Source organism: Apodemus sylvaticus, chromosome 14 (assembly GCF_947179515.1).
Source record: "Apodemus sylvaticus chromosome 14, mApoSyl1.1, whole genome shotgun sequence".
Classification (NCBI taxonomy): Eukaryota; Metazoa; Chordata; class Mammalia; order Rodentia; family Muridae; genus Apodemus; species Apodemus sylvaticus.
The window spans coordinates 90,896,937-90,924,429 of NC_067485.1; the positions used below are offsets into that span (position 1 = coordinate 90,896,937).

At 39.4% G+C, this 27,493-nt stretch overlaps 1 protein-coding gene across 3 annotated transcripts in view; it reads left to right on the forward strand.

Moving 5' to 3' along the window:
* Positions 1-552: 552 nt before the first annotated feature.
* Lyst (lysosomal trafficking regulator) overlaps positions 553-27,493 on the forward strand; it is a 196,083-nt gene continuing 169,142 nt past the window's right edge. For all 3 annotated transcript variants that reach the window (XM_052157710.1, XM_052157707.1, XM_052157708.1), the window contains exons 1-3: positions 553-672; positions 19,928-20,012; positions 21,707-21,905. In XM_052157710.1, coding sequence (XP_052013670.1) covers positions 19,963-20,012; positions 21,707-21,905 — 249 coding nt within the window. In that variant the 5' untranslated portion in view covers positions 553-672; positions 19,928-19,962. The remainder of the gene's footprint in view (positions 673-19,927; positions 20,013-21,706; positions 21,906-27,493) is intronic.

Genomic DNA, 27,493 nt, shown 5'->3' on the forward strand with positions numbered 1-27,493 from the left:
ACATCAGGTGTGCAGACTACAGCACAGCAGGAAAATCTCCAGTTGATATTCTTCTTTTGAGCATTGCTGAAAAGCCAGTCGTTGGCTAAGTTTAACAATACATTCCAAACGTTTTACATAACAGCCACAAAGATCTTAGGTCAGCTACAGAGGTCGGTAATAAGCAGTTTTTAAAGGACCTAAAGATAGTCCAAGATAATTTTGGCTACTGATCACTCATCTTTCCGTAAATTGACTTTGAACAGTCTTCAACACAGATGTAGTTTTTCCAATGAACCTGAGTTTAGAGTAGAAAGAAGACACTTATGCTTGGCTTTTAGGGGCAGAATCTCCAGGCGGCTGGGAAGAGTTTGAGCTCAGAGAGGCTGCACAGGGCCCGCCCCGCTGCATTTGTTCCGCCTTCTTCCTTTCATTGGCTGAGATTCTCCACGCATCACGTCGGTGACCCCAGCGTGCCCTCCCGGTGGGGCGGGACTCTAGGCGATCGAGGCGGGGCCTGTGCGCACGCGCAGAGGAGTGGATCTGGGTCCGGGCGGGGGAGAAAGGGGTGGTGTTCCCGGTTTCCCGGGTTACCTGAGGGGGCGGGGGTGAGAGCTCACGCTGGACGGGCAGCCTTGGTGAGTCCGGGTTCTCTTGCACGGGTGAGAGCGCGCGGCGGACCTCAGAGCGGAGGTAAAGACAGCAGCGGTAGCGGGCTACTTTGGAGGGTCAGGGTCTTGACCTCAGCGGGGCATGGCGGGAAGGTGGCGGTCAGCCCGGGCGGGGTCGTGCCGCGCTGGGGGAACGGGTGGTGCCCGGAGCACGGCCGGGCTGGAGTTCGCTTGCACTCCGAGCTCTGCACGGTTGCTGACTGAGGCGGTCCCGGGGCCCCGAGGACTGAGGTGGCGCCGCCGACCCCTTACTAACTTTACTTACGGGCCGGCTGGTGCGGCGGGCCGGTGTCCTCAGGGGGCGCTTCACCTCGGGGAGCGCATGTCCGGGACCGCCGCTACCCTCAGCCTGCCGGGTCCTTTCCAGCAGGTGACTGCGGGAGCTGACAGGTTCAGGGCGTCTCTCTTCGCGCCGCGGGCCCATCTGTCATCCCCACCCTGGTGTTCCTGAGTCCCTGCTGTCCCTTCCCTTCCCGTGACACCTGCTGCGGGACTCCGCAAACAACCTCTCGTGGTTCCCGCGCGCCTCTGGAGCGGTGGCTGAGATGGGAATAAAATTGGGACATGACCTAGGGAGATTTCCCCTGCCACCGGAGGCCTAGGGTTCATGATTGAGGGTTGGAGCTCAGGCGATCAAGAAAAGTGCCCTCATCCAATCCTCAGAGGGATAAATAAAACAGCAAAACATCCTCGATAGGAGCGCGCGCGCGCGCGCGCGCGCACACACACACACACACACACACATATATACACACACGCGCGCGCAGTATCACATAGGGAGGGAGGGAAGGAAAGAGAGAGAGAGACAGACAGACAGAGACTCTTGCTTCGTAGTTGATGGTGTGAGAAAAAATTTTTTAGGGTGCTGACTCGTATTGAATACACATTTGTGTTGAATTCTGGCCAGTATTTCCTTAAGGATCAAATTCATTTTGCATTTTCTCCAGGGTTTGTTTAACAGATTGATATGGTGCATTGATTTGAGCTTTTTCTCCTTGAAGGCATTTGGCTGGTCTGCCATTACTTTTAACTTCCATACCTGGTAACCTTATACTAATAAAGATGTTGGCGCTTAGCTTTTATTATGTAGCTAATTGGTAGGGGATATCTGTTTTTAAAGTGCTTTGCAAGTAACTTTTCTGTTGCTCTTTGCTGTTATCCACATTGATACTAATACATACAGATATTGAGAGACTTTGTAAGAGAGAGGACATAAGGGAGAGATGAGTTTCTGTTATTTAGTTTCCATTAAAATACTTCTCAGACAATAAATTGCTTATACAGCATATGCATTTAGTAAAGATCTATTTAAGTACCTTTTGTGGGCCAGACACTTTTTATAAACTGATAAATACCCCCATCTCTTGGGTCATACATCTTCTGGAAGAACCTCAGATCATAAATAAATATGCTTTGTCAGATGATGTTAAAGGACTTAGAGAAAAAGCAGGGAGAAGACAGAGCCAGAAATGGTTGCAATTTGATTAGAGCTAGTTAGGAAAGGCCTTCAGGAAAAAAAAATGACATTTGATAACCGGAAGGAAGTGAGGGGGTGATCCATGCTCTTTTCTGAGGGAAGGACAAACAGTGAGAAAGCCATTTGTAAAAGCCCTGAAGCAATAGTGTTGGAGACTGGAGTCTGAAGAGAGCTGAGACTTGTCTGCCTGTTGGAGCCAGTTAAGTAGAAGTTGTAGAGTACTGACAGATGGAAAGGGTGAGAGATCAGATTGTGAAAGGCTTTATCAGCCTTCGTAGGGAGAGAAGTCCTCTTTTTGTTTACAAACTGATGTAATCAAACTTGATTTTCTTTCTCTTTCTTTCTTTCTTTCTTTCTTTCTTTCTTTCTTTCTTTTTCTTTCCTTTTTTTTTTTTTTTTTTTTTGGCTTTTTGGCTCCCCCCACCCCCCACCCCCGACAGGGTTTCTCTGCTTAGCCCTGGCTGTCCTGGAACTCACTCTGTAGACCAGGCTGGCCTGGAATTCAGAAATAAGCCTGCGTCTGCCTCCCAGAGTGTTGGGATTACAGGTGTGTGCCACCACCGCCTGGCTCAAACTTGATTTTCAGAGGAGCTATACTATGGCTAATTGGAAAATATACCAGTATTTGGGAGAAGGGTTAGCAGGAACAGAAGCAGAGATACCAACTCTGGGAATATTAGTAAGTATAATGCTGCCAGAAATGATTTAGAAATTTGTGGCTGTGGTGAGAGGCTATTGACTTTTTAATACATTGTCCATAGAGATGTAGAAGACAGCAACAGCTGTGTCTTTAGCAAGAATGACAGAATAGGGAGGTGCTGAGAGCTCTCTGAGAATGGGCTTGGCTGGGAGGTTAGGTTTTAGGTGATAGAACTAAACATCTGAGTGCAGATTATTCATAATAGATATTAGTGACTTTGCATTGCAGAAATTTTTATGTTGCCTTGACTATTCCAGGAGCTTAACCATTTTGCCCATAAATGGACAATTTTCATTTCATACTTCTTTTTTTCTTCCAGTGTTGGGAATCAAACCCAGTACCTAAAGCATGCATACTCTTACTAAGCCCTTTACCTGGCTCATTTTTTTCTTTTAGTTCTTTTTAACCAACCTAGTCATTTATGTTCCCAAATGTAGCTTTGGTTCTGTTTGCTTGGATTTAGTCCATGTGTTTGCTAGTTTTAGTCGCAGAAAAAGCCATCCAATACAGAACTCCAGAGTGATTTTTATAGTCTGCTGCTATATTTAACCTGAACACCTTCATCTGATTTTTTGAATTATTTTTAGATGCCTATTAAAAAGAATTTAAGTCCCTGAAATGTTATCAAATATGGCTTTTCTTGGCCATTTGTGAAATTACAACATAAATGACCTGAATTTTAAAAATGATTTTCTAATGACCAACAAAGAGATTATCTTAATTCTTTTGTTTTATTATAGATGACTTGAAATAAATGGACCACCACATTCCAAATGGAGAATTTTTTTAACATCAGAATATAAAGTATTAGACCAATATACTTGGATCTGTAAAGCTTGATGGAGCATCTCTGTAGTCCCAACTCCTTGGGAGGCTGAAGCAGGAGGATCACATGTTCGAGACTAGCCTGGACAGCTTAACAGCTTAGTGAGGATCTGTCTCAAAAATGAGAAAATGGGGTTGAGAATGTGTCATGGTGGTAGAGTACTTGTCTGGCATGCACAGGGCCCGGGGTTTAATCTCCAGCACTGTGAAAGAAAACAACAACAACAAAATACTTAGACCAGAAAAATACGTAGTCCTGAGGTCTACTCTTAGTGTTTATAATAAAGAAACAGAAAATAACTGATACTTTATAATAAATTTTCAGCATATCTATCCTCTATTAGATTAGTAAGTGTAAACTGATTGTGGAGTCAGTGATGCAACTCTATTCTCATTGGTATTATTTTTTCATTGTCGCTTCTCATCAATGTTTGTCCTTGTACCTCTTAATTCCTGTGGTCTTGCTTATAATAATTGAGAGAGATGTGATATATATTTGGAATTTTTGAATGCTTACTAAGTCTAAGCACTAGAAAGAATAGAATAAGGAAAAAAAAGTACCTAATAACATGAAATAGTAATGCTTAAAACCAGATGTCTTGATAGGTTAAGAAAGAAAATTATTTTCCAAAGGGATAGGCATTGTTTCATTCAGATATTAGTCTTTGAAACTGAAACCCACAGTGGTGAGGAAATGAGCGCTTCTAGCCATGTTAAATGAATGGAAATAGTAGATGAGCACTATGGTTCCACACACTTGTAGTCATTTTTATAGAACTGTTTTTACTGATCTTTGAAAAGCAAAGAGCCATTTATATAGTAGATTACTAATTAGCAATTGAGGAATGGACTAAAAGATCAAACATAATTATGCTCTGTGTAGAAAGCCAGACACCCACAATACACTTATGTGTAGGCATACACACACACACACACACACACACACACACACACACACACACAATTTCAGTCCAACATCAATAACAAAAAAATAACTGGGTACTTTGTAGTTCAATCTAGAAAATGTGTTCTTATCTATAGTGGCATAAGTCATTTCAGTGGTGGGCTGGGTATAGATGAGGTCAGGGAGGGAGCATAGAAGGGAGGATGTACTAGGAAACTACAGGGATTGGTAGACAGGCTCCACTGTCTTGATTATGACCATGGTTTCATGGGTGTACACATACGTTGAAACTGAACAAATTATATACTTTAAAGATGTACAGTTTATTACATGTCGCACCTTATGAAGTGGTTTAAAAGATTTAGATATCTATGTGTGTTGGGAACAAACCTTGGTTTTTTTGCGAGACCAACAAGTGCTCTAAACTTCTGAGCCATCACTCTAGCTCCTGGGAGACATGTTTTAATAAATAAGACAAGCGTACTAATTAAAAGTGTCAAGTATTACAGTGGTGGGAAGTATTCACTTTATATCTAGTGTGGACCAACTCTACTTGCATTTTCTTGTACTGTTTTTAGTTATGAGCTATACAAAAGATTGTTGGTATGCTTGATATTTTCTGGGAATTTTTTTCTTTATGCTTATTTCTTTTTTAAAAATTAGCTGTGTTTTGTACATTGGAGATGTCTTATGATTAAATATAGTAATTCATATTTATGTACCACAGACAGAATTAAATCTGTATGTTTTTAATGTATTATGACTTTTAAAAAGCAGTAAGAATATTCTTTAACATTGATCTGGTCAAATGTGACTTACACTTTTTATTGGTGCCATAGTTGTCATCACTCCTTAGAAAAACAGTAGTAATAATTACATTCATTGTATTGGAGCAGAAGAGCTATTAAATACATTGAGTTTGGATGAGCGAAATTAAAACAGTGGTAAGAACAGTTTCCTCTTTATTTTTTATCATAATAATGTGGCCTCTTTAAAAGGGCAGCAAAACATATTTATCAGTTCAGAATCACTCATTGTTGTAACCTCTGGGTATTAATCCATTGAAGTGGGAAATACAGTGCAAGGAGGCTGTACTGGTGTAACTTGTGGGGCAGCTGTTCATGTCCGTCAGCTCTCATTACACTGCTTTCTAGATTTGCTTTTTGGACTTTATTGCATTTTGACTTGCACTGTGCGTGTGCGTGCGTGTGTGTGTGTGTGTGTGTGTGTGTGTGTGTGTATGTGTCTGTGTGTAGGCCAGAGGACTTTCTTCAGGAATGGCCTGGAACTAGCTGATTAGGCCAGGCTGTTTGGCCATTGAGCCCCAGAGTCCACTTGTTTTCACTTTCCCAGGACTGGGATTACATGCATATACCACCACACCCAGCTTTTTTAAAAACCTGGGCTCTGAAGATCAAACTGAGATCCTCGGATGCTTGCAAAGGAAGCACTTTGCTGACTTAAGGAAAGCCTGATGCTTTAAATGTGTGTGTGTGTGTGTGTGTGTGTGCTCGTGCATGCCTGAGCGTGTGTGTGTTGCACCTGGGGTCTTGAGTGCCATGCAAGGGCTCTGACACTGAGCTGTATCCTCAGTCTTGACTTGTGATATCTTAAAGATTAAAATGCTTTGTTGCTTTTTGTATTTCCTCGTGATGATGTTTCCAAACACAGTAATGCTGATAATTATTCTTGCATTTTTCTCCTGTTAACTTTATTTAAATGTTTTGAAGACTATTTTTAAAGTCATTTGTTTCAAGTTACTGGCATAATCTTCTCTATTCCTTATATTTTATATTTATTATTTAAATGTGACTGAGAGAAAGGATGTCTGTGTGTAGGCATGAGTCATGGAGGTTGGAGAACAACTTTGAGGAGTCTGTTCTCTGCTTCCACTATGTAGATATTATTAATTTTTTGAGACAGGGTTTCTCTGTGTAGCCCTGGCTGTCCTGGAGCTCACTCTGTAGACCAGGCTGGCCTCAAACTTAGAAATCTGCCTGCCTCTGCCTCCCAAGTGCTGGGATTAAAGGCGTGTGCCACCACTGCCTGGCTCATTATTATTTTTTATAGTATTTATTTTGTTTGCATGTATGTGAACCTGAGTCAATGTAAGTACAACACATATGTGATGGCGCCCACAAGATCAGAATAGGGTGTTAGATTCCGTGGAGCTGCAGTGAAGCGCTGTTGTGAGTCTCCTGACATGGGTGCTGGGAACAGAAACTGGGCCCTCTGCAAGAGCCGCAAGTGCTCCTAACTGCCAAGCCCTCTTTCCAGCCCTACTCCTCATTTTTATTTTTTATTTTTTAAATAAAATACTAGTGTTTTGGCAAAATCTGGTTTTACTCATATTAAGGAAACATTGTAACTGGATCTTCATGTTTGTTATATATATATTTTTTTATTGGTGTACTGTCATGAAAGTTCACAGTCCAAAGAGACATTTGGAAATTATCTAGTGTTAATTTTTCTGGATATAGGAATACTAGGGGACAGGCTGGGATTAATATACCCTGTCATGGGGACTCAGGAGGCTAGTTTAGGAGGATCCTAAGTTTGGAGTGACCTGGGCTGATTGGCTAGATTCTGTTTCAAAACAAATTGACAAACCCAACATCAAACCAACAGTTAAAAAGTTGGGGGTAGGGAGTCATAAATATTTGAGGAAAAACAAAAGCTCAAAAATATCTTTTATTTTTAGTATGACATTTCATCTACTGTATTACTAATACCCTGAATATTTTTGTGTGTTTTAGGAATGTAATTCTGTAGCCAAAATATACTTGAATACTCTAGGAACCTGTAGCAATTGGTTTCTAGTATGTGGTTCATGGATAATTTTATTTTTCTTTATATGTCTCTGTCTACTTATTATTGCTATTGTTATTATTATTATTGAAGGTGTCTCACTAGCCATGGCTAGCCTAGAATTCACTAGCTTGAACTTGAGGCAATCTCATGTTTTAACCTCTCAAGTGCTAGAATTGCATATGTGTGCCACCATGCTGAGCTTACCTGTCCATATTCTTAACATAGAGATAGAAGCTTATTGTGATGAGTGTAGGTTAGATTTGAAAAGTCCTTTCTCAGAAAATATCTTTTTTGCTTCAGTTCTCCCCCGACTCTGTGTTCATCTCCCTTAACTAGCCTCTTCATGGATAGTTAGAGAGCCGTTGAAACAACAACTGCATCTTGATTTGACTCTACTCTTAGCTTTCTTGGAGTGAAATATAACAAGAAACTTTTTTCTATATATGACTGCTTCAACTAAATTCATCTTTTTTTGTTAAGGGGTAGCTAGTCGTATTGCCTATGCAGACATATAAGAATAAGAGGAAACTAGTGCTGTCTAAACTTCCAAGGAATAGTTTAGGTTGTCTTTAATCTCATTATGGTTCTGTGCGGCTTTCTAAGACTGATTATAGGTTTGAACCTCCTCCCCGACTTACAAGGTATCTTTAAGGTTTATGAATATCTATGTTTAGTATCCCTAGACCTTATTTTGTGGAATCTTTTGCATATGCCAGAAAAACATAAGACTTGATCATTATGATTTTGCTATAGAAATTATTTTATTATTTTCACTTTACATTAGGTTTAGGCTTCAAATGATTTTTAATGTTTCTTCAACAAGTATGAAGAGCTATGCCTATAATAAAAGTTTAAGAACTTTTAAAAAATCCTTTGAATTATAATCTTTAATATAATACAAATGACATATCAACCTTTTTCCATTAATTTATTTGTTTACATCCCAATAACAACTCCCCTTCAGCTTCCTACCCCATACCCCTTCAGCTTCTCCTCTGAGAAGGAGAGGCCCCCAGGGTACCAGCCTGCTCTGGCACATCAAGTCACTGCAGGACTGGGCAAATCCTTTTTCACTGAGGCCATCTAGGTAACCCAGTCAGGGGAACAGGATCCACAGGCAACAGAGTCAAAAGACACCCCCGTTCCAGTTGTTGGGGGACCCACATGAAGATCAAGCTGTACATATGCAGTATATGTCTATGTGAGGAGCCTAGGTCTAGCCCACATATGCTCTTCTGTTGATGGTTTAGTCTCTGGGAGTCCCCAAGTGTCCAGGTTAGTTGACTCTGTTGGTCTTTCTCTGGGGTTCCCTCCTGTTCACTCTGGGACTCTCAATCCTTCTCCCAAACTCTTCCATAAGGCTCCCTGAATTTCATCTGTTTGGTTGTAGGTCTCTGCTTCTGTTTTGGTTAGCTACTGTGTGGCCAGAAATCTGGGATGGGGGATGGGATGAGGAAAGTTATGTCTATGGGAATGACTCTAGCTGAAACTCGTAGCAGTGGGGAATATGGAGCCTGAAGTGACCTCCTCCTGTAGCCAGGCAGGACTCCCAGTGGAGGGATAAGGACACCAATCCATTCACAAAGCCTTTAACCCCAAATTTGTCTTGCCTATAAAAACTGCAAGGACAGATAAAGATAGAGCAGAGACTAAGGGAATGGCCAGCCAGTGACTGGCCCAACTTGAGACCCAATCCATGGATAAGAACCAATCCCTAGCACTACTAATGTTACTCTGTTATGCTTACAGACAGGAACCTAGCATGACTGTCCCCCTAGAGGCCCCACTCAGCTGCTGACCAATATCAACTTTTATTTGTAAGGTTTTTTTTTTTTTTTTTTTTTTTTTTTTTTTTTTTTAAGATAGTAAGCTTTGCTAAGGATTTTAAGAGTTTGTGTAGCACCTTTCTTAGTACTTCACAGCTAGCTGTGGAATAAAAAAAGGCTTTTCTAAGTTCATGTTAGAGCCCTAGCTTGGAAAAGTTTTTAAAAAGAATTGAGTGTTTTCTGTCAAAGTTAGCATTAAGTGAGTTGGTATTTATTGATTTCTTACTGTGTATTGCATGTGTTAAGCAATGATATTTTTCTTTTAAAATAAGACCTGGATTAAAAAAATCTTTTAAAAGAGATTTAATTTAATTTAAGTTTTGCCTGCATGTGTATCTGTGCACAACATGTATGCAATATTCAAAGAAACCAGAAGAAGATGTCAAATCCTATGGAACTGGAGTTAACAAATGGTTGTAAGGTACTATGTAGCTACTGAAATTTGAACCCAGGTCCTCTGGAAGAGCAACCAGTACTCTTAACCACTGACCCTCTGGGATCCCTTCTTACGAAAGTGTAATTTAGTTTGTAAAGAAAGAATATAAGTATATGATACAGTGTGATGACTGATAATATAAAGGCATTTAGAAAAGAAATTATTAGTAATTTCCATGGCAGGAGCAACATGGTAAAGCAGTGAAACTGTGGAGGAATTGTACACTTTGGGGAAGAACTGTAGATGAGGTGGTCCTGTGTGTTAGTTGTATAGAGAGATTGGAATGATAAAATGGTGGAGGATATCGCATGCTCTAAGAAAGGTATTAGGGTCTCATTTCCCATGAATTAGAATGTCATTGAATTAGAATGAGTTAGAACTTCAAGGAATCTGAGTGACTTTTTAGTTTTTTGGATTTGTTTTTTTTTTTTTCCCCCCGAGACAGGGTTTCTCTGTATAGCTCCGGCTGTCCTGGAACTCACCCTGTAGACTAGGCTGGCCTTGAACTCAGAAATTCGCCTGCCTCTGCCTCCCAAGTGCTGGGATTACAGGCGTGCGCCACCACCACCTGACTGAGTGACATTTAAAAAAAAGCAGTTGTAAGATTTAGGTTGGATAGAAAACAGACCAGAGGCAGGAGATGAGGGCCCAGGAGTGCTTAAAATGACGCTAGAGAAGAAGGAGCCAGATTCAGTGATAATGATAATAGCTAATTACTAATAGATAATTATAATAATGATAATAGAATAGATAATTATAATAGAATATAATGATAATAGATAATTACTAATCTTCAATCTGCCAGGTGTTTGTGTTCTGAATGGAATGTTTCACTTAATTTTAATAACCCTGCCTCACAAATAACTCTTTCTAAAAGCTTACCTACATAAGAAACAAGGGATCTCTTGGGAAGAAAAACGAGCTCACCCCAATTATTGCTGTTGATTCCCTGAAATATAGAAGGAAAAGAAAATTTAGGCACTGTCACTTTCTTAGATTTTTTTCCCTCTACACAAAATTATTGTAAATATATTTAGCTAAGTGTTCTTTATTTGAACAGCCTACGCTGTTCCATGTAACTTAAAAATATTTCATTAAACACATTTTCTATTTTGACTTAACCTAAATGCACAATACAGAATAAATGTGGGAGCAGCACCACCATTTTTTCCTCTTTCACTTCTTGAAGATTAGCATAGCTCCACATTTGTAATGTTGAACATCTAGGTCACAGACAATTTTGCAAAGCCCTGTGATGCTGAAATTCTAGTAACAACTCTTGTTAAGATGTAAGTTTTTTCTATGAGGAGTAGTATCTCCTCAGGTCACTTACTTGTTTGTATAAAAGAAAAACAAGAAAACATAAGAGAAGTAATAATAAGTTGACCCATTTTTCTGTAAAAGAGAGAAGAGAGAAAAGAGAAGAGGAGAGAGAAGAGAAGAGAAAGAGAAGAGAGAGAAGAGAAGAGAAGAGACGAGAGAGAATAAAGAAATTGAAAGTTAGGGCAGCAGGAAACTTGTGATGCTTAGGGCTGAAGCAGCCTAGCTATATATAGTCTAGACCTGGTCACTAAATTGCTTGATAGGTACCCTTCTGAAAGACACAGCTATGAGAAGTCTCCCTGAATTTCATGCAATATCAGGAAAAACATGAGTTAAGAATTTGTACACCCAGCTTTTAATCTTAGCCTTAGTTAATCTTAGATACATAGACAAACTGTAGATGAATTCTTTGCCAGAATGTAACGTGAGTTGCCTCTAGTCTAATTCTTCACAGAGGCCTCATTCTTATTTGAGACATCATGAGCTTGGCTTTCACTGTGCCATTCTTGTTGGTACTCTGTGCTTCCCACCAGAATGGCTCATTAAGCTTTGCTTATACAATTCTAGATAGCTTCTAACCTATAGCACCCAAATTTCCAGTTCTCATAAATCATTCCCAAAGGCTTAAGAACCACATGTTTGGGCTTAGACACAACAAAAACTCTGCTTCTCTGGTATCAGTTTTCTGTGTTAATTTTGCAGAGCTGTGACCAAAATACCCAAGAGAAAATTCTAAAGGAGTAAAGGTTTTTTTGGCTTACATATTCAGAGTGTTCAATCTATGGTTTCATGATTCCATGTGTTTGAGTAGATCTTAACAGTGGAAGTATGTGACAAAGGAGGTAGAGACAAAGAAATAGATTGATTATCATCATAAAATAAAATTTTAAAAGCTGCCTATATTATTAAAAGTATATAAATGTTTGTAATGTGCTTTATGTTTTTAAATTTTTGGTTGGAAATCTGATGGCCTTTAGCACGTGAAGCCTTGATCAGAGCGTTACAAGCAGCACATATATCAACAGATGCTCTCTTGCTTGTATGATTTAATTTAATTGATATGCTTTATTATTTTTAAAGAGAAGTTTGGGCTGAGGAGATGGCTCAGTGTGTAACATTTTTGATATATAAGTTTGAGGATCTGTGTTTAGATTCCTGGTCCCTACATAAAAAGTGGTCATAGCAATGCATTCTTTAATCCAGCACTGGAGTGAGGGGTTCGAGATAGGAGGATGGCCAGTGAGTTTGACCAGTTGGTGAGCTGTAGGTTCAGTGAGAGGTATGAGGGAAGGAGAGAGAAAAAGGAGAGAATGGGGAAAATCAGGAAATGGGGGAAAGAGGTAAGGAAAGGAGAGGAGGAGGGAAGTGGGGGGGATACTATCTCAAAAAATAAGGCAGAGAGAAAGATTAAGATACCTGATGTTGACCTCTGACCTCTACAAGCATGCATATATATGTATAAATATGCATGGAAATAATAAAATTCACACAAATAATAAATGTCTCTACCCTCTATTATTTTTTCACATTTACAATGATTGAACAAAATTTAGACTTTGTATAACATTTTGTTCGTTTTCATGTGTAAATACTCTTACTATGACTGAACTGCCTGGGAGAAGGGCCAGGCACAGCCAGTTAGAGATATCTAGCTGTACCACCAGGTTCCTTAGAACCTAAAAATATGACTTGTTTCCCCAAAGTTTTCAAACAAAAAGGAGATCCATTATTTTTAAATAAAACAAAAACTTTTCTTGACCTGTGGCCTCTTTTTGTAGCATCCCCCTATATTTTCTTCTTTCCTAGTCTGGTTTTCTCGAAAAAGTGATCTGGATTTATACTATTTACTCATTCTACCCTGTGTTGGAAACTGGGTAGAGTTGACAAGGTTGTTTTTAAGATGTTTTGGGATTGAAATGTACAGCATAATGAATTTAGTCTTAGTAGTTACTGCGAAGAGGTTCGTCACTGGCCTAATGGATAGAGTCATAGCTCATTTACCAGGTGTGCTTCTGCCCTGGCAGCCATTCTGCACCTATGCTTATGGATAGAGTCATAGCTCATGTACCAGGTGTGCTTTCGCCCTGGCAGCCATTCTGCACCTGTGCTTTAGCTCTTGTTATTTGATGTCCAGGTGGCAACACCAGCAGCTCAGCCAATCATTGAGAGAATTGTTCTGACTCCCCTGACTCCCTTTCTCTTTTCCCAATCTAATGTCATCAAAATTATGCTCTTGTAACTCCTAAATAGACATTTATTAAAATTGCACTCTTCTACTATTGCTTAGGAAAAACGGTCTCGCCTTTTACTAGAAATCTTACAGCAATATTCAAATTGATTTACATGATGCTAATTTTTTCCCTGAACTCTTGCTTCTGCTTTGATACAAGAGTGATCTATCTGTTCAACATTGACTGTTTAAAGTTAGCCCTGGGCTTTCTATTAGGCTGTTCACCAGAATCTCTTAGGAAGCTTGTTAAATGTGTTGCTGATGGACCATTTTCAGTTTAGGGGATTGGAGTCTTTGAAGGTGAAACACTGGCAAGTGTATGGATGATTCTGACACCCACTAGCTAGTAGATTAAGTTCTTGGTATAATGTCAAAAGTCTCTTCTCCTTTTGGTTTCGCCTACTACTCAACCTCCTTTTCCCTGTATCTTGTACTATAATTACAATACCAAACTTAGTATAATGTCCTCAGTGACTTAACTGGAACTGCCTTCTGTCTATAATACTTTTTTCCCTCACTTTCTCCCATCATTTGTCCATCTTCTACTTAAAGATCTGTTAGCTTAACGTTTACCTCTTTCAGGAAGCTTCCTGGACTCGAATTTGGGTCAGGCACCCTTAGCAGTTTTCAGGATCTACAGTCCTGGCTTTTCTTTGTCATTGTATCATGAGCTTCTTGTGGTAGAGACTGAGATTTTTGTGCATGTGTGTTTTGTATTCCATTTTACATGTTGTTTTTTAAAATTATGTTTATTATTTGTATATGTTGGCGATGTGCAGCCCATGAGACATGCATACAAGTCAGAGGACAATTTGCTGGAGTCAGTTCCTTCCTTCCACCTTTTGAGTTCCTGGAATCAAACTTAGGTCATCAAGTTTGGTGGCAGGTACCTTTACCTACTGAGCCATTTTGCTGACTCAGTGTTTTGTAGTCTTAATCTAGTACCAACTAGATGATCTGTAATTATAAGCAGGAAGAACATGGTACCAGGCTGGTGTGTTAAATTAGTTCTTGTCACTGATGAATGACAGAAATAATTTAAAGATTTATTTGTGTTTGTGGCATCTTAGGTCTCACTTGATGGTTATCAGCTTTCATTGCTTTGTTCCTGAGGTAAAGCAGACAATCATGCCAGTAGGGTTGTATTAGAGAAAGGCTACCTACCTTGTGCTAACTCGGAAGCAGAGGTAACAGGAAGGGGTCAGTGCCAAGATACCCGCTTCAGGGGCATATCCTTAGCAACCTACTTCCTCCAGCTAGCTCTGCCTTCTACAGATTTTTTACCTTTTGATCGTCATTGAATCTTGACAGTATCAGTGGATTAAACCAGAGAGTGGGTCAGAACCCTTCAAATCCAATTCTCTCTGGAAAAATCCTTAGATATACTCAGAGCTACTGGTCTCACAGTTCAATACATGACAAGATTAACTACCACAGTTATGATATAGCAAATTAAGGTATGGGGTTCAGGCACTGGAGAAATGACTCAGCAGATAGAAGCATCTGCCACATGAGCCTGATGACCTGAGTTCAATCCTTAGAATGCTTGTAAAGGTAGAAAGGCAGAGAACTACTCTACAAAGTTGTCCTCTGACTTCTACGTGTATGCCACAGGATGTGTGCTTATACGTGGTTTCAATGAGAACGATCACCATAGGCTCATATTTGAATACTTGGTTCTTGATTGATGAAATTGTTTGAAAAGAATTAAGAAGTATGGACTTGAGAGAGGAGATATGCCACTGGGAGTGCGAGTAGGGAGGTGAGCTTTGAAGTTGGAGAAGACCATACCATTCCTAGTTAGCACTCTTTCTGCCTCCTGCCTGTGGATCAGATGTAAGATGTTAGATTCTGTTCCAGGGCCACGCCTGACTGCCTACTGCCATACTCCTAGTCATGATGTCCATGGGCTCACTCTTTGAAACTGTAAGCCCCAAGAAACTCTAGTGTAAGTTGCCTTGTTCATAGTCACCTAGCGACAACAGAAGAATAACAAAGGTATAAGCTCATACACAATAATAATAAAATTAAAATAAAAATAAGTTTGTAAGGTTTAAAGAAAATGTAAATAAGGTGCCATGGATATAGACTCTAGAAACAAAAGTGGTCATGTAGCGGTCAGAATGCTTTTTATGGAACAACTGGAAATATGTGAAAGAAAAAGAGATAGGAAAATGAATTTAGGTAAATGGACTGACTTTAAAATAGCATGTGCAGAAGGAAGAAGGATATGAAACCAAATAATATGCACACATAAGACACAAAAGAAAAACACATTCCACAAATAAAAATTGTTAACAAACTGACCCTGTATTTGGATTCAGAGAATAAGCTAAAGTTCTCAGCTTCCATTCTTCATTTTCTCTGACTAGGAGAGGATGGCCTATAGGCAGACTAGTAAAGATTATAGTGAGAAACATAAGAGAAAATTAAAACCCAGGATGAAAGAGGAGATCTAGGCCCTCTCGTTAGTCTAAATGGATTCACACCTTAGGGTCACATTCCACGCAGATTTGTTAATGTTTTTGCTGAACTGGTAATCTTTGAGGAATTGTAATAAACATGGTAACTTGTAAGATGCCGCAGAAGTGCACTGTTCCAAAATTTAAGAGAATTCAGATTCCATAGATTTTAGTGAACTTGACATTATTCCCACAAAGTTCTAGAGATGATCTTAAAATATTGGTAGATATTTACACACAGAAAGGTGAGCAGTAATTTGCATCAGTTCTTTAAGAACTTATTTCAGATAATATAGCTCACCCTGCCCCCTTTGAAGACAGGTACAGCCACAGCTGTAATCTGTCTAGATTTCTGTGGGACGGTAACTGAGCTGCTGCTGCACTGTTGGCTAGTGGTGTGGACTGCACCTACTCTAACTCTCGAGGCTCCATGTGCTCTGGCATGGTTCCTTGCTCCATTTCCTGTCTGCTTTATTTTCCAAAGCTTATAATAATGTGTGATCAAGACTGTGTGCCAAGATACTCAGGGCAGGTCTTTGGATTTTAAATATTTTGAAACAGTTGAAGATCACTTTTATTTTTTAATCATTGTTATTAAAAATAAACCCCATAACTAATAAAGAATCATTTCTTCATGAGTTCTAGGTAAAAACTATATAGCTAGACTATATAGTTAAACAGAAGCATCTTTTTTTTGTTTGTTTGTTTGTTTTTGTTTTTTGTTTTTTGTTTTTTTTTCTTTTTAATTCCAGAGTTAAGTTTTTTTTATTCGATATAATTTTTTATTTACATTTCAAATGATTTCCCCTTTTCTAGCCCCCCACTCCCCGAAAGTCCCATAAGCCCCTTTCTCTTCCCCTGTCCTCCCACCCACCCCTTCCCACTTCCCCGTTCTGGTTTTGCCGAATAGTGCTTCACTGAGTCTTTCCAGAACAAGGGGCCACTCCTCCTTTCTTCTTGTACTTCATTTGATGTGTGAGTTATGTTTTGGGTATTCCAGTTTTCTAGGTTAATATCCACTTATTAGTGAGTGCATACCATGATTCACCTTTTGAGTCTGGGTTACCTCACTTAGTATGACGTTCTCTAGCTCCATCCATTTGCCTAAGAATTTCATGAATTCATTGTTTCTAATGGCTGAATAGTACTCCATTGTGTAGATATACCACATTTTTTGCATCCACTCTTCTGTTGAGGGATACCTGGGTTCTTTCCAGCATCTGGCAATTATAAATAGGGCTGCTATGAACATAGTAGAGCATGTATCCTTATTACATGGTGGGGAAACCTCTGGGTATATGCCCAGGAGTGATATACCAGGATCTTCTGGAAGTGAGGTGCCCAGTTTTCTGAGGAACCGCCAGACTGATTTCCAGAGTGGTTGTACCAATTTGCAACCCCACCAGCAGTGGAGGAGTGTTCCCTTTTCTCCACACCCTCTCCAACACCTGCTGTCTCCTGAATTTTTAATCTTAGCCATTCTGACTGGTGTAAGGTGAAATCTCAGGGTTATTTTGATTTGCATTTCCCTAATGACTAATGAAGTTGAGCATTTTTTAAGATGCTTCTCTGCCATCCGAAGTTCTTCAGGTGAGAATTCTTTGTTTAACTCTGTACCCCATTTTTTAATAGGGTTGTTTGGCTTACTGGAGTCTAACTTCTTGAGTTCTTTATATATATTGGATATTAGCCCTCTATCTGATGTAGGATTGGTGAAGATCTTTTCCCAATTTGTTGGTTGCCGATTTGTCTTCTTGATGGTGTCCTTTGCCTTATAGAAACTTTGTAATTTTATGAGGTCCCATTTGTCAATTCTTGATCTTAGAGCATACGCTATTGGTGTTCTGTTCATAAACTTTCTCCCTGTACCGATGTCCTCAAGGGTCTTCCCCAGTTTCTTTTCTATTAGCTTCAGAGTGTCTGGCTTTATGTGGAGGTCCTTGATCCATTTGGATTTGAGCTTAGTACAAGGAGACAAGGATGGATCAATTCGCATTCTTCTGCATGCTGACCTCCAGTTGAACCAGCACCATTTGTTGAAAAGGCTATCTTTTTTCCATTGGATGTTTTCAGCCTCTTTGTCGAGGATCAAGTGGCCATAGGTGTGTGGGTTCATTTCTGGATCTTCAATCCTGTTCCATTGATCCTCTTGCCTGTCACTGTACCAATACCATGCAGTTTTTAACACTATTGCTCTGTAGTATTGCTTGAGGTCAGGGATACTGATTCCCCCAGAATTTCTTTTGTTGCTGAGAATAGTTTTAGCTATCCTGGGTTTTTTGTTGTTCCAGATGAATTTGATAATTGCTCTTTCTAACTCTGTGAAGAATTGAGTTGGGATTTTGATGGGTATTGCATTGAATCTGTATATTGCTTTTGGCAAAATGGCCATTTTAACTATATTGATTCTACCGATCCATGAACATGGGAGGTTTTCCCATTTTTTGAGGTCTTCTTCCATTTCCTTCTTCAGAGTCTTGAAGTTCTTGTCATACAGATCTTTCACATGTTTGGTAAGAGTCACTCCAAGATACTTTATACTGTTTGTGGCTATTGTGAAGGGGGTCATTTCCCTAATTTCTTTCTCAGCCTAAACAGAATCATCTTGCCGCTCTCAGAAGCACAAAATTTCCCTTAGCATTTTGAAGTAGCGTTCATTGTATTATACAGAAAGAAATCAGTTTCATTTAAAGGATTCAAACAAAACAAGGAATTTAAGAATATGAATTTTGGTGGGAATTTATCATTATTTGGTTTTGGTATTTTGAGTTCTCATGTATTTTCAAATACTATTTACACTTATAGGAGAGTAATTAATTGGCTGGCTGTAAGGACACTGAATTATATATGGGTGATACTCCACCAGTTCCTAGATTTCCCTGTTTAGAAGACTGATACTTGTCTCATTCTCCTTTGTGGCTAATTTGTGCCTTATCTGGAAGTAGGGGTTAGAAAAGGACGAGTACTGTGATGAAGTTTATAGCTCTATATTCCAGAATTCCCTTCCCAGTGACTCAGTTCTTGGAGCTAGGCATTTATTCTTTTTTTATTTTTATTTTTTTATTTTTATTTTTTTTAATTTTCTACATTCTTTGTTTACATTCCAAATGATTTCCCCTTTCCCGGTTACCCCCTCCCCATAAGTCCCATAAGCCCTTTTCCCTTCACCTGTTCCCCAGTCAGCTCCCTCCCACTTCTCTGTCCTGGTAATCCCATACATTGCTACATCAAGCCTTTCCAGGACCAGCATTTATTCTTTATTCAAAATTTTTTGTTAATTAAGAATGTATGCATATATTGTTTTGATCAGTTCCACACCCCTATTCCCTCTTTTCCAACTCCTCCCCTATCCCCACCACTGCCACTCCCTATGTTCTGTTTTCGTATGTTCTGTTTCTCTCTTTTTTAAAACTCAAGAGTTCACTTAGTGTTACCAGTATGCATAGATGTGGAGCCATCTACTGGAGCATAGGAAGCTTCTCAGGTGCTGTATCCCTGAAGAAAAGTGCCTGAACTTCCTAGTAGTCATCAGTTGCCTATAACTCTTCAGGGTTGGAACTTCCTGACCACCTCCTCTCTTCATTCTGAGGTTTTGTCTGGCTTGACCGTGTGCAGGTCTTGAGCATTCTGCTGTAGCCACTGTCAGTTTCTCTGTGAAGCTTTCCTGTTGTATTGTAGAAAACAGTTTCGCTATAGTCATCTGTTGCTTCTGGTTCTTACAATCTTTCTACCTCCTCTTTGTATATCCCTGAGTCTTGGGGGAAGGGCATGATACAGATGTCCCATCTGTGGTTGAACAATCCACACTTTCTTATTCTCTGCATATTGACCAGTTATGGGTCTCTGTGTTACATTACTGTCTACTACAAGCTTCTCTGATCCCAGTTGAGAGATGCACTAATTTATTGTGTATAACAGTAAGGGTTTAGAAGTTGGTGCTGTCTAGTTGTGCTAGATATGTAGCTTTGCCCCATTTTCAGCATGGGTGGTAGGGCTGGGGTTGCCCACTGGGTAGTATTACTTGTATAAGTTGTGGGACTCTGCCCCTTTCCCAGATGGCAGGTTATTAGGGGTCAGCAGGTGAGTGGACAGGCACAGCTGCCCGTGAGGTGGCTCTAAGAGGTCCTCAGCTGGCTAGGACTTTTGTGGTTTTGGGATTACAAATAATTTATTGCCTGTTACATATATCACATACTAAAACAGGCTACAGATTTTTTGTCAGAACTTTATTAACATTATTTGATTATTATTACCACTAATGTATCTGCATCTTCTTCTTATAGGTGAAGCCTTATGCTGAGACAGTTTTATCTAGTTCATGAACCAAAATATATACAAGCTGAATGTTACAGAAGTGTTGAAAGACAGGTGAGTAACATAATAAATATTAATGGTTAGAAGACTTGGTTCAAAAAAGAAAAAGAAAAATAAAGACTTGGTTCAAGGTAAAATTTTGGAGCTATATAGTTAAAGTAAACAGATTCTCCCTAGGAAAGTGTATATACAGATTGTTGTGGTTTATTGTAGCACATATTGCTAGGTGATTTAAAGCAGTGGCTCTCAATCTATGAGTCACAACCCCTTTGGGTTGTCAGTTGTTTTGTCAGTTTAAAAAACTAAAGAGCAAGAGAGCTAATGTGAAAAAAAGCTGTTACATGTTTGAATGTTTTTCTTGTATTTATGTGTGTGCACCCTGTGCATGCCTGCTGCCTGCAGAGGCCAGAAGAGGTGTCAGATCTGCTGGCACTGCAATACAGACGATTGTTAGCTGCATGTGGGCTCTAGAGCTAAATCTAGGTCCTCTGCAAGACCAGTAACGATTCTTTGTTTGGTTTTTTTCTTTTATTGGCTATTTTCTTTATTTACACTTTAAATGTTTTACCTTTTCCAGGTCTCCCCCTCCGGAAATCCCCATACCATCCTTCCTCCCCCTGCCTCTATGAGGGTGTTTCCCCCTACCCACCCACCCAGTCCCGGCTTCCCACACTAGCATTCCTCTACACTGGGGCATTGAACCCCCACAGGACCAAGGGCCTCTCTTCCTACTGATGTCCAACAAGGCCATCCTCTACCACGTACATGGCCAGAGCCATGGTGCAGCAACTATTCTTAAGTGCTAAGCTCTTTCCAGTCTTCCAAATTACTTCTGACCATAGATAAAACTATTCCCAAATTCTTTGAATATTATGTTGTTTGTGATTTTTTTTTTGTTTTCTGAATGGTTATACATTTTCCCTCTATATTCATTCCTTTGTGTTTTACCTTGCTGTTTTCCTTAATCTTAAAATGCTGTATTATTTGACTAAAAGTGGCATAAGCTCAGCAGCTGAATTTCTTTAGTTGTCACTCACCTGACAGGAACCACCACTTTCAGCCTTGACTACGTGTTGGTAGTTGTGGAGGGTAGGCCAGTGATTGCATTGTATCAAGAGAAAAACTGTGTGTTATACTATATTATATTATTTATCCTATAGCTGAATATTTATTTATTCTAATTTTATGTGCATGAGTGTCTTTTCTGCATATATATATATGTGCATCACATGCATGCTTGGTGCTCATGGAGGCTCTTGGATCCCCTGGAACTGGAGTTACAAGGCAGTTGTAAGTTGCCATATGGATTCTAGGAACTGAATCTAGGTCCTTTGCAGGAGCAGCAAGGGTTTTTAACCACTAAGCCATTTTTGCAACCTCCAGTTTATATTTTTAAAAGGTCCATTTATCTGTTTTAAACATGTAAAGTAAAAACCATTTCCTAAGTAATGGTTTATTTTTATTCTATGTAAGAGAGAAAGTCAGACCCTCCCTGCACTGCCACTGCTCACTGGTGTCTTCTCCCAAGCAGTGTCATTTATGTCTTCCTACTGTATTGAGGTGTTTCAAACCTGGTACTAGCACTGTCATAGGAATTACCTAATAAGGTCAGAACTATGCCTGAGAATAGTAGAGAGCTAGGAACTGAAATCTAGCAGTTTTAAGTCAGTCTACAAAAATCCCATATATTTAAAGGTAAATTTACATTTATTTTTTAAAAAATCTCTCATATCCTGTTCATTTTATAGCTCTGTCATGAGCACCGACAGCAACTCATTGGCACGTGAATTTCTGATCGATGTCAACCAGCTTTGCAATGCAGTTGTCCAGAGGGCAGAAGCCAGGGAAGAAGAAGAGGAGGAGACACACATGGCAACCCTTGGACAGTACCTTGTCAATGGACGAGGATTTCTGTTACTTACCAAACTAAATTCTATCATTGATCAGGTAACATCATATCAATTGTTTATCAATATGTTAGTGTTGGTCATTGATTAGTAACTTAAAGATTTCATACTTCCTGAGAATCTCTTTGTGTTAAAGACATTGACATATTGTGTATCTTTCACATTACTTCAACAACAACAAAAAAATAGCCGTTTGTGAAAATATTTATTTGGATACTTTTAAAACTGAAACATTTTAGAATTTCAAGTGGCCATTTTTCTAAACAGGTTTTGTATGTAGGCTTTTTGTAGTTGATTTGAATGCAACAGTCATAAACTACAAGTCACCAATAATACATTGTTATTACATTAAGGAAATAAATAGAAGCACTTTCTTTTGGTGTCATTTAACCAAAATCAAGGCCAGATTTGGATATGCTACATAGACATGTTCTGTATGTTTTCTATCCTTTTTCTGTCTGTTGCATGAGTCTGAATCTGTGACTACCTAAAGTTTGTCCTGTGAATCTGTCTGTGTATCTATGTGTTGTCCTTAGCTGTGTGCCTGTCCCTAACAAAGGGTTTTGTTCTGTCTTCACTGACATCATAGAAGGCATCATATGGGGGAAGGAATGATGTATGCTTTACTGAAATCTTTAACAGGGTTTTTACAAGGGATTAAGTATAGACTCTAATTGACCCCAACTGACCCAAATAACAAATAAATGGTACTACAAACGTCATTGTTTATCATTTGTGTTCAACATTTATGGTGGTTATTCATTTAAAATACTGCTTTCAAGTTGGATGTGGTGGCACATGCCTTTAATTCTAGTTCTCAGGAGTCAGAGGTAGGCAGATCTTTGAGTTTAAGGTCAGCCTGATCCTAGTCAATCCCTGGATAGCCAGGGCTGTTACACAGAGAAACCCTGTCTCAGAAACAACAACAACAACAAAAACAAACAAAAAGCCATCTAAAACAATAAAAACAAAAATCCAAACCAAAACAAAAGATTGCTTTCAACCTCTATACCTGCTGCTTTCAGCAAGTGATTATTAGAGCATGCACACATTGTTTTGAATCAGGGGCATGGAAGAGTGCACAATTTAAGATTACAACTCTGCATTAGCTAAAAGTCAATTATATGAGGAATGCAAGCAAGTAAAGTTGATTGATAAATCATTTTCTTAAAGGCAGAAAACAAACAGGTTGAGGACATGATATGTCTTGGTGAGGGTTTCCATTGCTGTGAGGAGACACCATGACCAAGGCAACTCTTATAAAGGAGAACATTTAACTGGGGCTGGTTTGCAGTGTCAGAGGTTCAGTCCCTTATCATTATGGTGGGAAACATGACTCCATCCAGACTGACATGGTGGTGGAGAAGGAGCTGAGAATTCTACATCTTGATCTCTAGGTACCAGAAGGAGACTGTATCTCACACTGGGTATAGCTTGAGCATAGGAGACCCCAAAACCCATTCCCACACCTTCTCCAACAAGGCCACACCTCCTAATTGTGCCAGTCCCAACGGGCCAAGCATTTAAATATAGGAATCCGTGGGGGCCATACCCATTCAGACCACTATAGAATAGAACAACAATTTAAGTCTTTGTTTTGTTTTGAGACAGGGTTTCTGTATGTAGCCCTGGCTTTCTTAGAACTCACTGTATAGACCAGGCTGGCTTCAAACCCATAGAGACTTGTCCTCCTATGCCTCCCAAGTGCTACGGTTAAAGACATGCACCACTACATCCTGGCCCAGTCTTAAGTTTTAGGTGACATCAAGGTATATTATTAACTCTGGCTGTGAGGTTTAGTAAAAGATCTAGTCTTATAAAATGTAAAACATTTTCTTTTTTCTTTTTTTTTTCTTTTTTTTTTAATTTTTTTTATTCGATATAATTTATTTACATTTCAAATGATTTCCCCTTTTCTAGCCCCCCCCACTCCCCGAAAGTCCCGTAAGCCCCCTTCTCTTCCCCTGTCCTCCCATCCACCCCTTCCCACTTCCCCGTTCTGGTTTTGCTGAATACTGTTTCACTGAGTCTTTCCAGAACCAGGGGCCACTCCTCCTTTCTTCTTGTACCTCATTTGATGTGTGGATTATGTTTTGGGTATTCCAATTTTCTAGGTTAATATCCACTTATTAGTGAGTGCATACCATGATTCACCTTTTGAGTCTGGGTTACCTCACTGAGTATGATATTCTCTAGCTCCATCCATTTGCCTAAGAATTTCATGAATTCGTTGTTTCTAATGGCTGAATAGTACTCCATTGTGTAGATATACCACATTTTTTGCATCCACTCTTCTGTTGAGGGATACCTGGGTTCTTTCCAGCATCTGGCAATTATAAATAGGGCTGCTATGAACATAGTAGAACATGTGTCCTTATTACATGGTGGGGAGTCTTCTGGGTATATGCCCAGGAGTGATATAGCAGGATCTTCTGGAAGTGAGGTACCCAGTTTTCTGAGGAACCGCCAGACTGATTTCCAGAGTGGTTGTACCAATTTGCAACCCCACCAGCAGTGGAGGAGTGTTCCTCTTTCTCCACACCCTCTCCAACACCTGCTGTCTCCTGAATTTTTAATCTTAGCCATTCTGACTGGTGTAAGGTGAAATCTCAGGGTTATTTTGATTTGCATTTCCCTAATGACTAATGAAGTTGAGCATTTTTTAAGATGCTTCTCCGCCATCCGAAGTTCTTCAGGTGAGAATTCTTTGTTTAACTCTGTACCCCATTTTTTAATAGGGTTTTTTGGTTTTCTGGAGTCTAACTTCTTGAGTTCTTTATATATATTGGATATTAGCCCTCTATCTGATGTAGGATTGGTGAAGATCTTTTCCCAATTTGTTGGTTGCCGATTTGTCCTCTTGATGGTGTCCTTTGCCTTACAGAAACTTTGTAATTTTATGAGGTCCCATTTGTCAATTCTTCCTCTTAGAGCATACACTATTGGTGTTCTGTTCAGAAACTTTCTCCCTGTACTGATGTCCTCAAGGGTCTTCCCCAGTTTCTTTTCTATTAGCTTCAGAGTGTCTGGCTTTATGTGGAGGTCCTTGATCCATTTGGATTTGAGCTTAGTACAAGGAGACAAGGATGGATCAATTCGCATTCTTCTGCATGCTGACCTCCAGTTGAACCAGCACCATTTGTTGAAAAGGCTATCTTTTTTCCATTGGATGTTTTCAGCCTCTTTGTCGAGGATCAAGTGGCCATAGGTGTGTGGGTTCATTTCTGGATCTTCAATCCTGTTCCATTGATCCTCCTGCCTGTCACTGTACCAATACCATGCAGTTTTTAACACTATTGCTCTGTAGTATTGCTTGAGGTCAGGGATACTGATTCCCCCAGATTTTCTTTTGTTGCTGAGAATAGTTTTAGCTATCCTGGGTTTTTTGTTGTTCCAGATGAATTTGATAATTGCTCTTTCTAACTCTGTGAAGAATTGAGTTGGGATTTTGATGGGTATTGCATTGAATCTGTATACTGCTTTTTGGCAAAATGGCCATTTTAACTATATTAATCCTGCCGATCCATGAGCATAGGAGGTTTTTTCATTTTTTGAGGTCTTCTTCCATTTCGTTTTCCAGAGTCTTGAAGTTCTTGTCATACAGATCTTTCACATGTTTGGTAAGAGTCACCCCCAAGGTACTTTATACTGTTTGTGGCTATTGTGAAGGGGGTCATTTCCCTAATTTCTTTCTCAGCCTGCTTATCCTTTGAGTATAGGAAGGCTACTGATTTGCTTGAGCTGATTTTATAACCTGCCACTTTGCTCAAGTTGTTTATCAGCTGTAGGAGTTCTCTGGTGGAGTTTTTTGGGTCACTTAGGTAGAGGGACACAGTAAAACTAATTGAAGCTTTGGACCAATTGGATTTGACTGATATTTATAGAACATTTCGCCCTAAAGCAAAAGAATATACCTTTTTCTCAGCACCTCATGGTTCCTTCTCCAAAATCGACCATATAATTGGTCATAAAACAGACCTCAACAAATATAAGAAGATTGAATTAATCCCATGCCTCCTATCAGATCACTATGGCGTAAGAGTGGTTTTCAATAGCAATAAAAACAACAGAAATCCCACATACACATGGAGGCTGAACAATACTCTACTCAATGACACCTTGACCAAGGAAGAAATAAGGAAAGAAATCAGAGACTTTTTAGAATTTAATGAAAATGAAGACACAACATACCCAAATCTTTGGGTATGAAAGCAGTGCTAAGAGGAAAACTCATAGCCCTGAGTGCCTCCAAAAAGAAAATGGAGAGAGCATACACTAGCAGCTTAACGACACACCTGAAAGCCCTGGAACAAAAAGAAGCCAATTCACCCAGGAGGAGTAGAAGACAGGAAATCATCAAACTCAGGGCTAAAATCAATCAAGTGGAAACAAAGAGAACGATACAAAGAATCAACAAAACCAGGAGCTGGTTCTTTGATAAAATCAACAAGATAGATAAACCCTTAGCCAGACTGACCAAAGGGCAGAGAGAAAGTATCCAAATTAACAAAATTAGAAATGAAAAGGGGGATATAACAACAGAAACTGAAGACATTCAAAAAATCGTCAGATCTTACTATCAAAGCCTATACTCAACACAACTGGAGAATCTGGAGGAAATGGACAATTTCCTAGACAGATACCAAATACCAAAATTAAATCAGGACCAAATAGATCATCTAAACAGTTCCATAATCCCTAAAGAAATAGAAGGGGTCATAGAAAGTCTTCCAACCAAAAAAAGCACAGGACCAGATAGATGGTTTCAGTGCAGAATTCTATCAGACCTTCAAAGAAGACCTAACACCAATACTCTTCAAACTATTCCATAAAATACAAACAGAAGGAACACTACCCAATTCCTTCTATGAAGCCATAATTATGCTGATACCAAAACCACGCAAAGATCCAACAAAGAAAGAGAACTGCAGACCAATTTCCCTTGTGAACATCGATGTAAAAATACTCAATAAAATTCTTGCCAACCGAATCCAAGAACACATAAAAACGATCATCCGCCATGATCAAGTAGGATTTATCCCAGGGATGCAGGGTTGGTTCAATATACGGAAATCCAGCAATGCAATCCACTACATAAACAAACTCAAAGAAAAAAACCACATGGTCATTTCATTGGATGCTTAAAAAGCATTTGACAAAATTCAGCATCCTTTCATGCTTAAATTCTTGGAAAGAACAGGAATTCAAGGCCCATACCTAAACATAGTAAAAGCAGTATATAGCAAACCAGTAGCCAGCATCAAACTAAATGGAGAGAAACTTGGAGCAATCCCACTAAAATCAGGGACTACACAGGGCTGCCCCCTTTCTCCTTATCTTTTCAATATTGTACTTGAGGTACTAGCTCGGGCAATTAGACAACATAAGGAGGTCAAAGGGATACAAACTGGAAAGCAAGAAGTCAAACTATCATTATTTGCAGGTGATATAGTCTACCTAAGTGACCCAATAATACAACTTTTACAATTTCATCATTACATTTTATGGTGTGGGAAATCATACTATATTGATGTTAATATAATTCTATTTCTTGAATATCTACTATAGATTACCCAAAGCACTTTTGACTATTCTTTGTCACAACAAGTCCCTGTGGAAGAGCTGGAA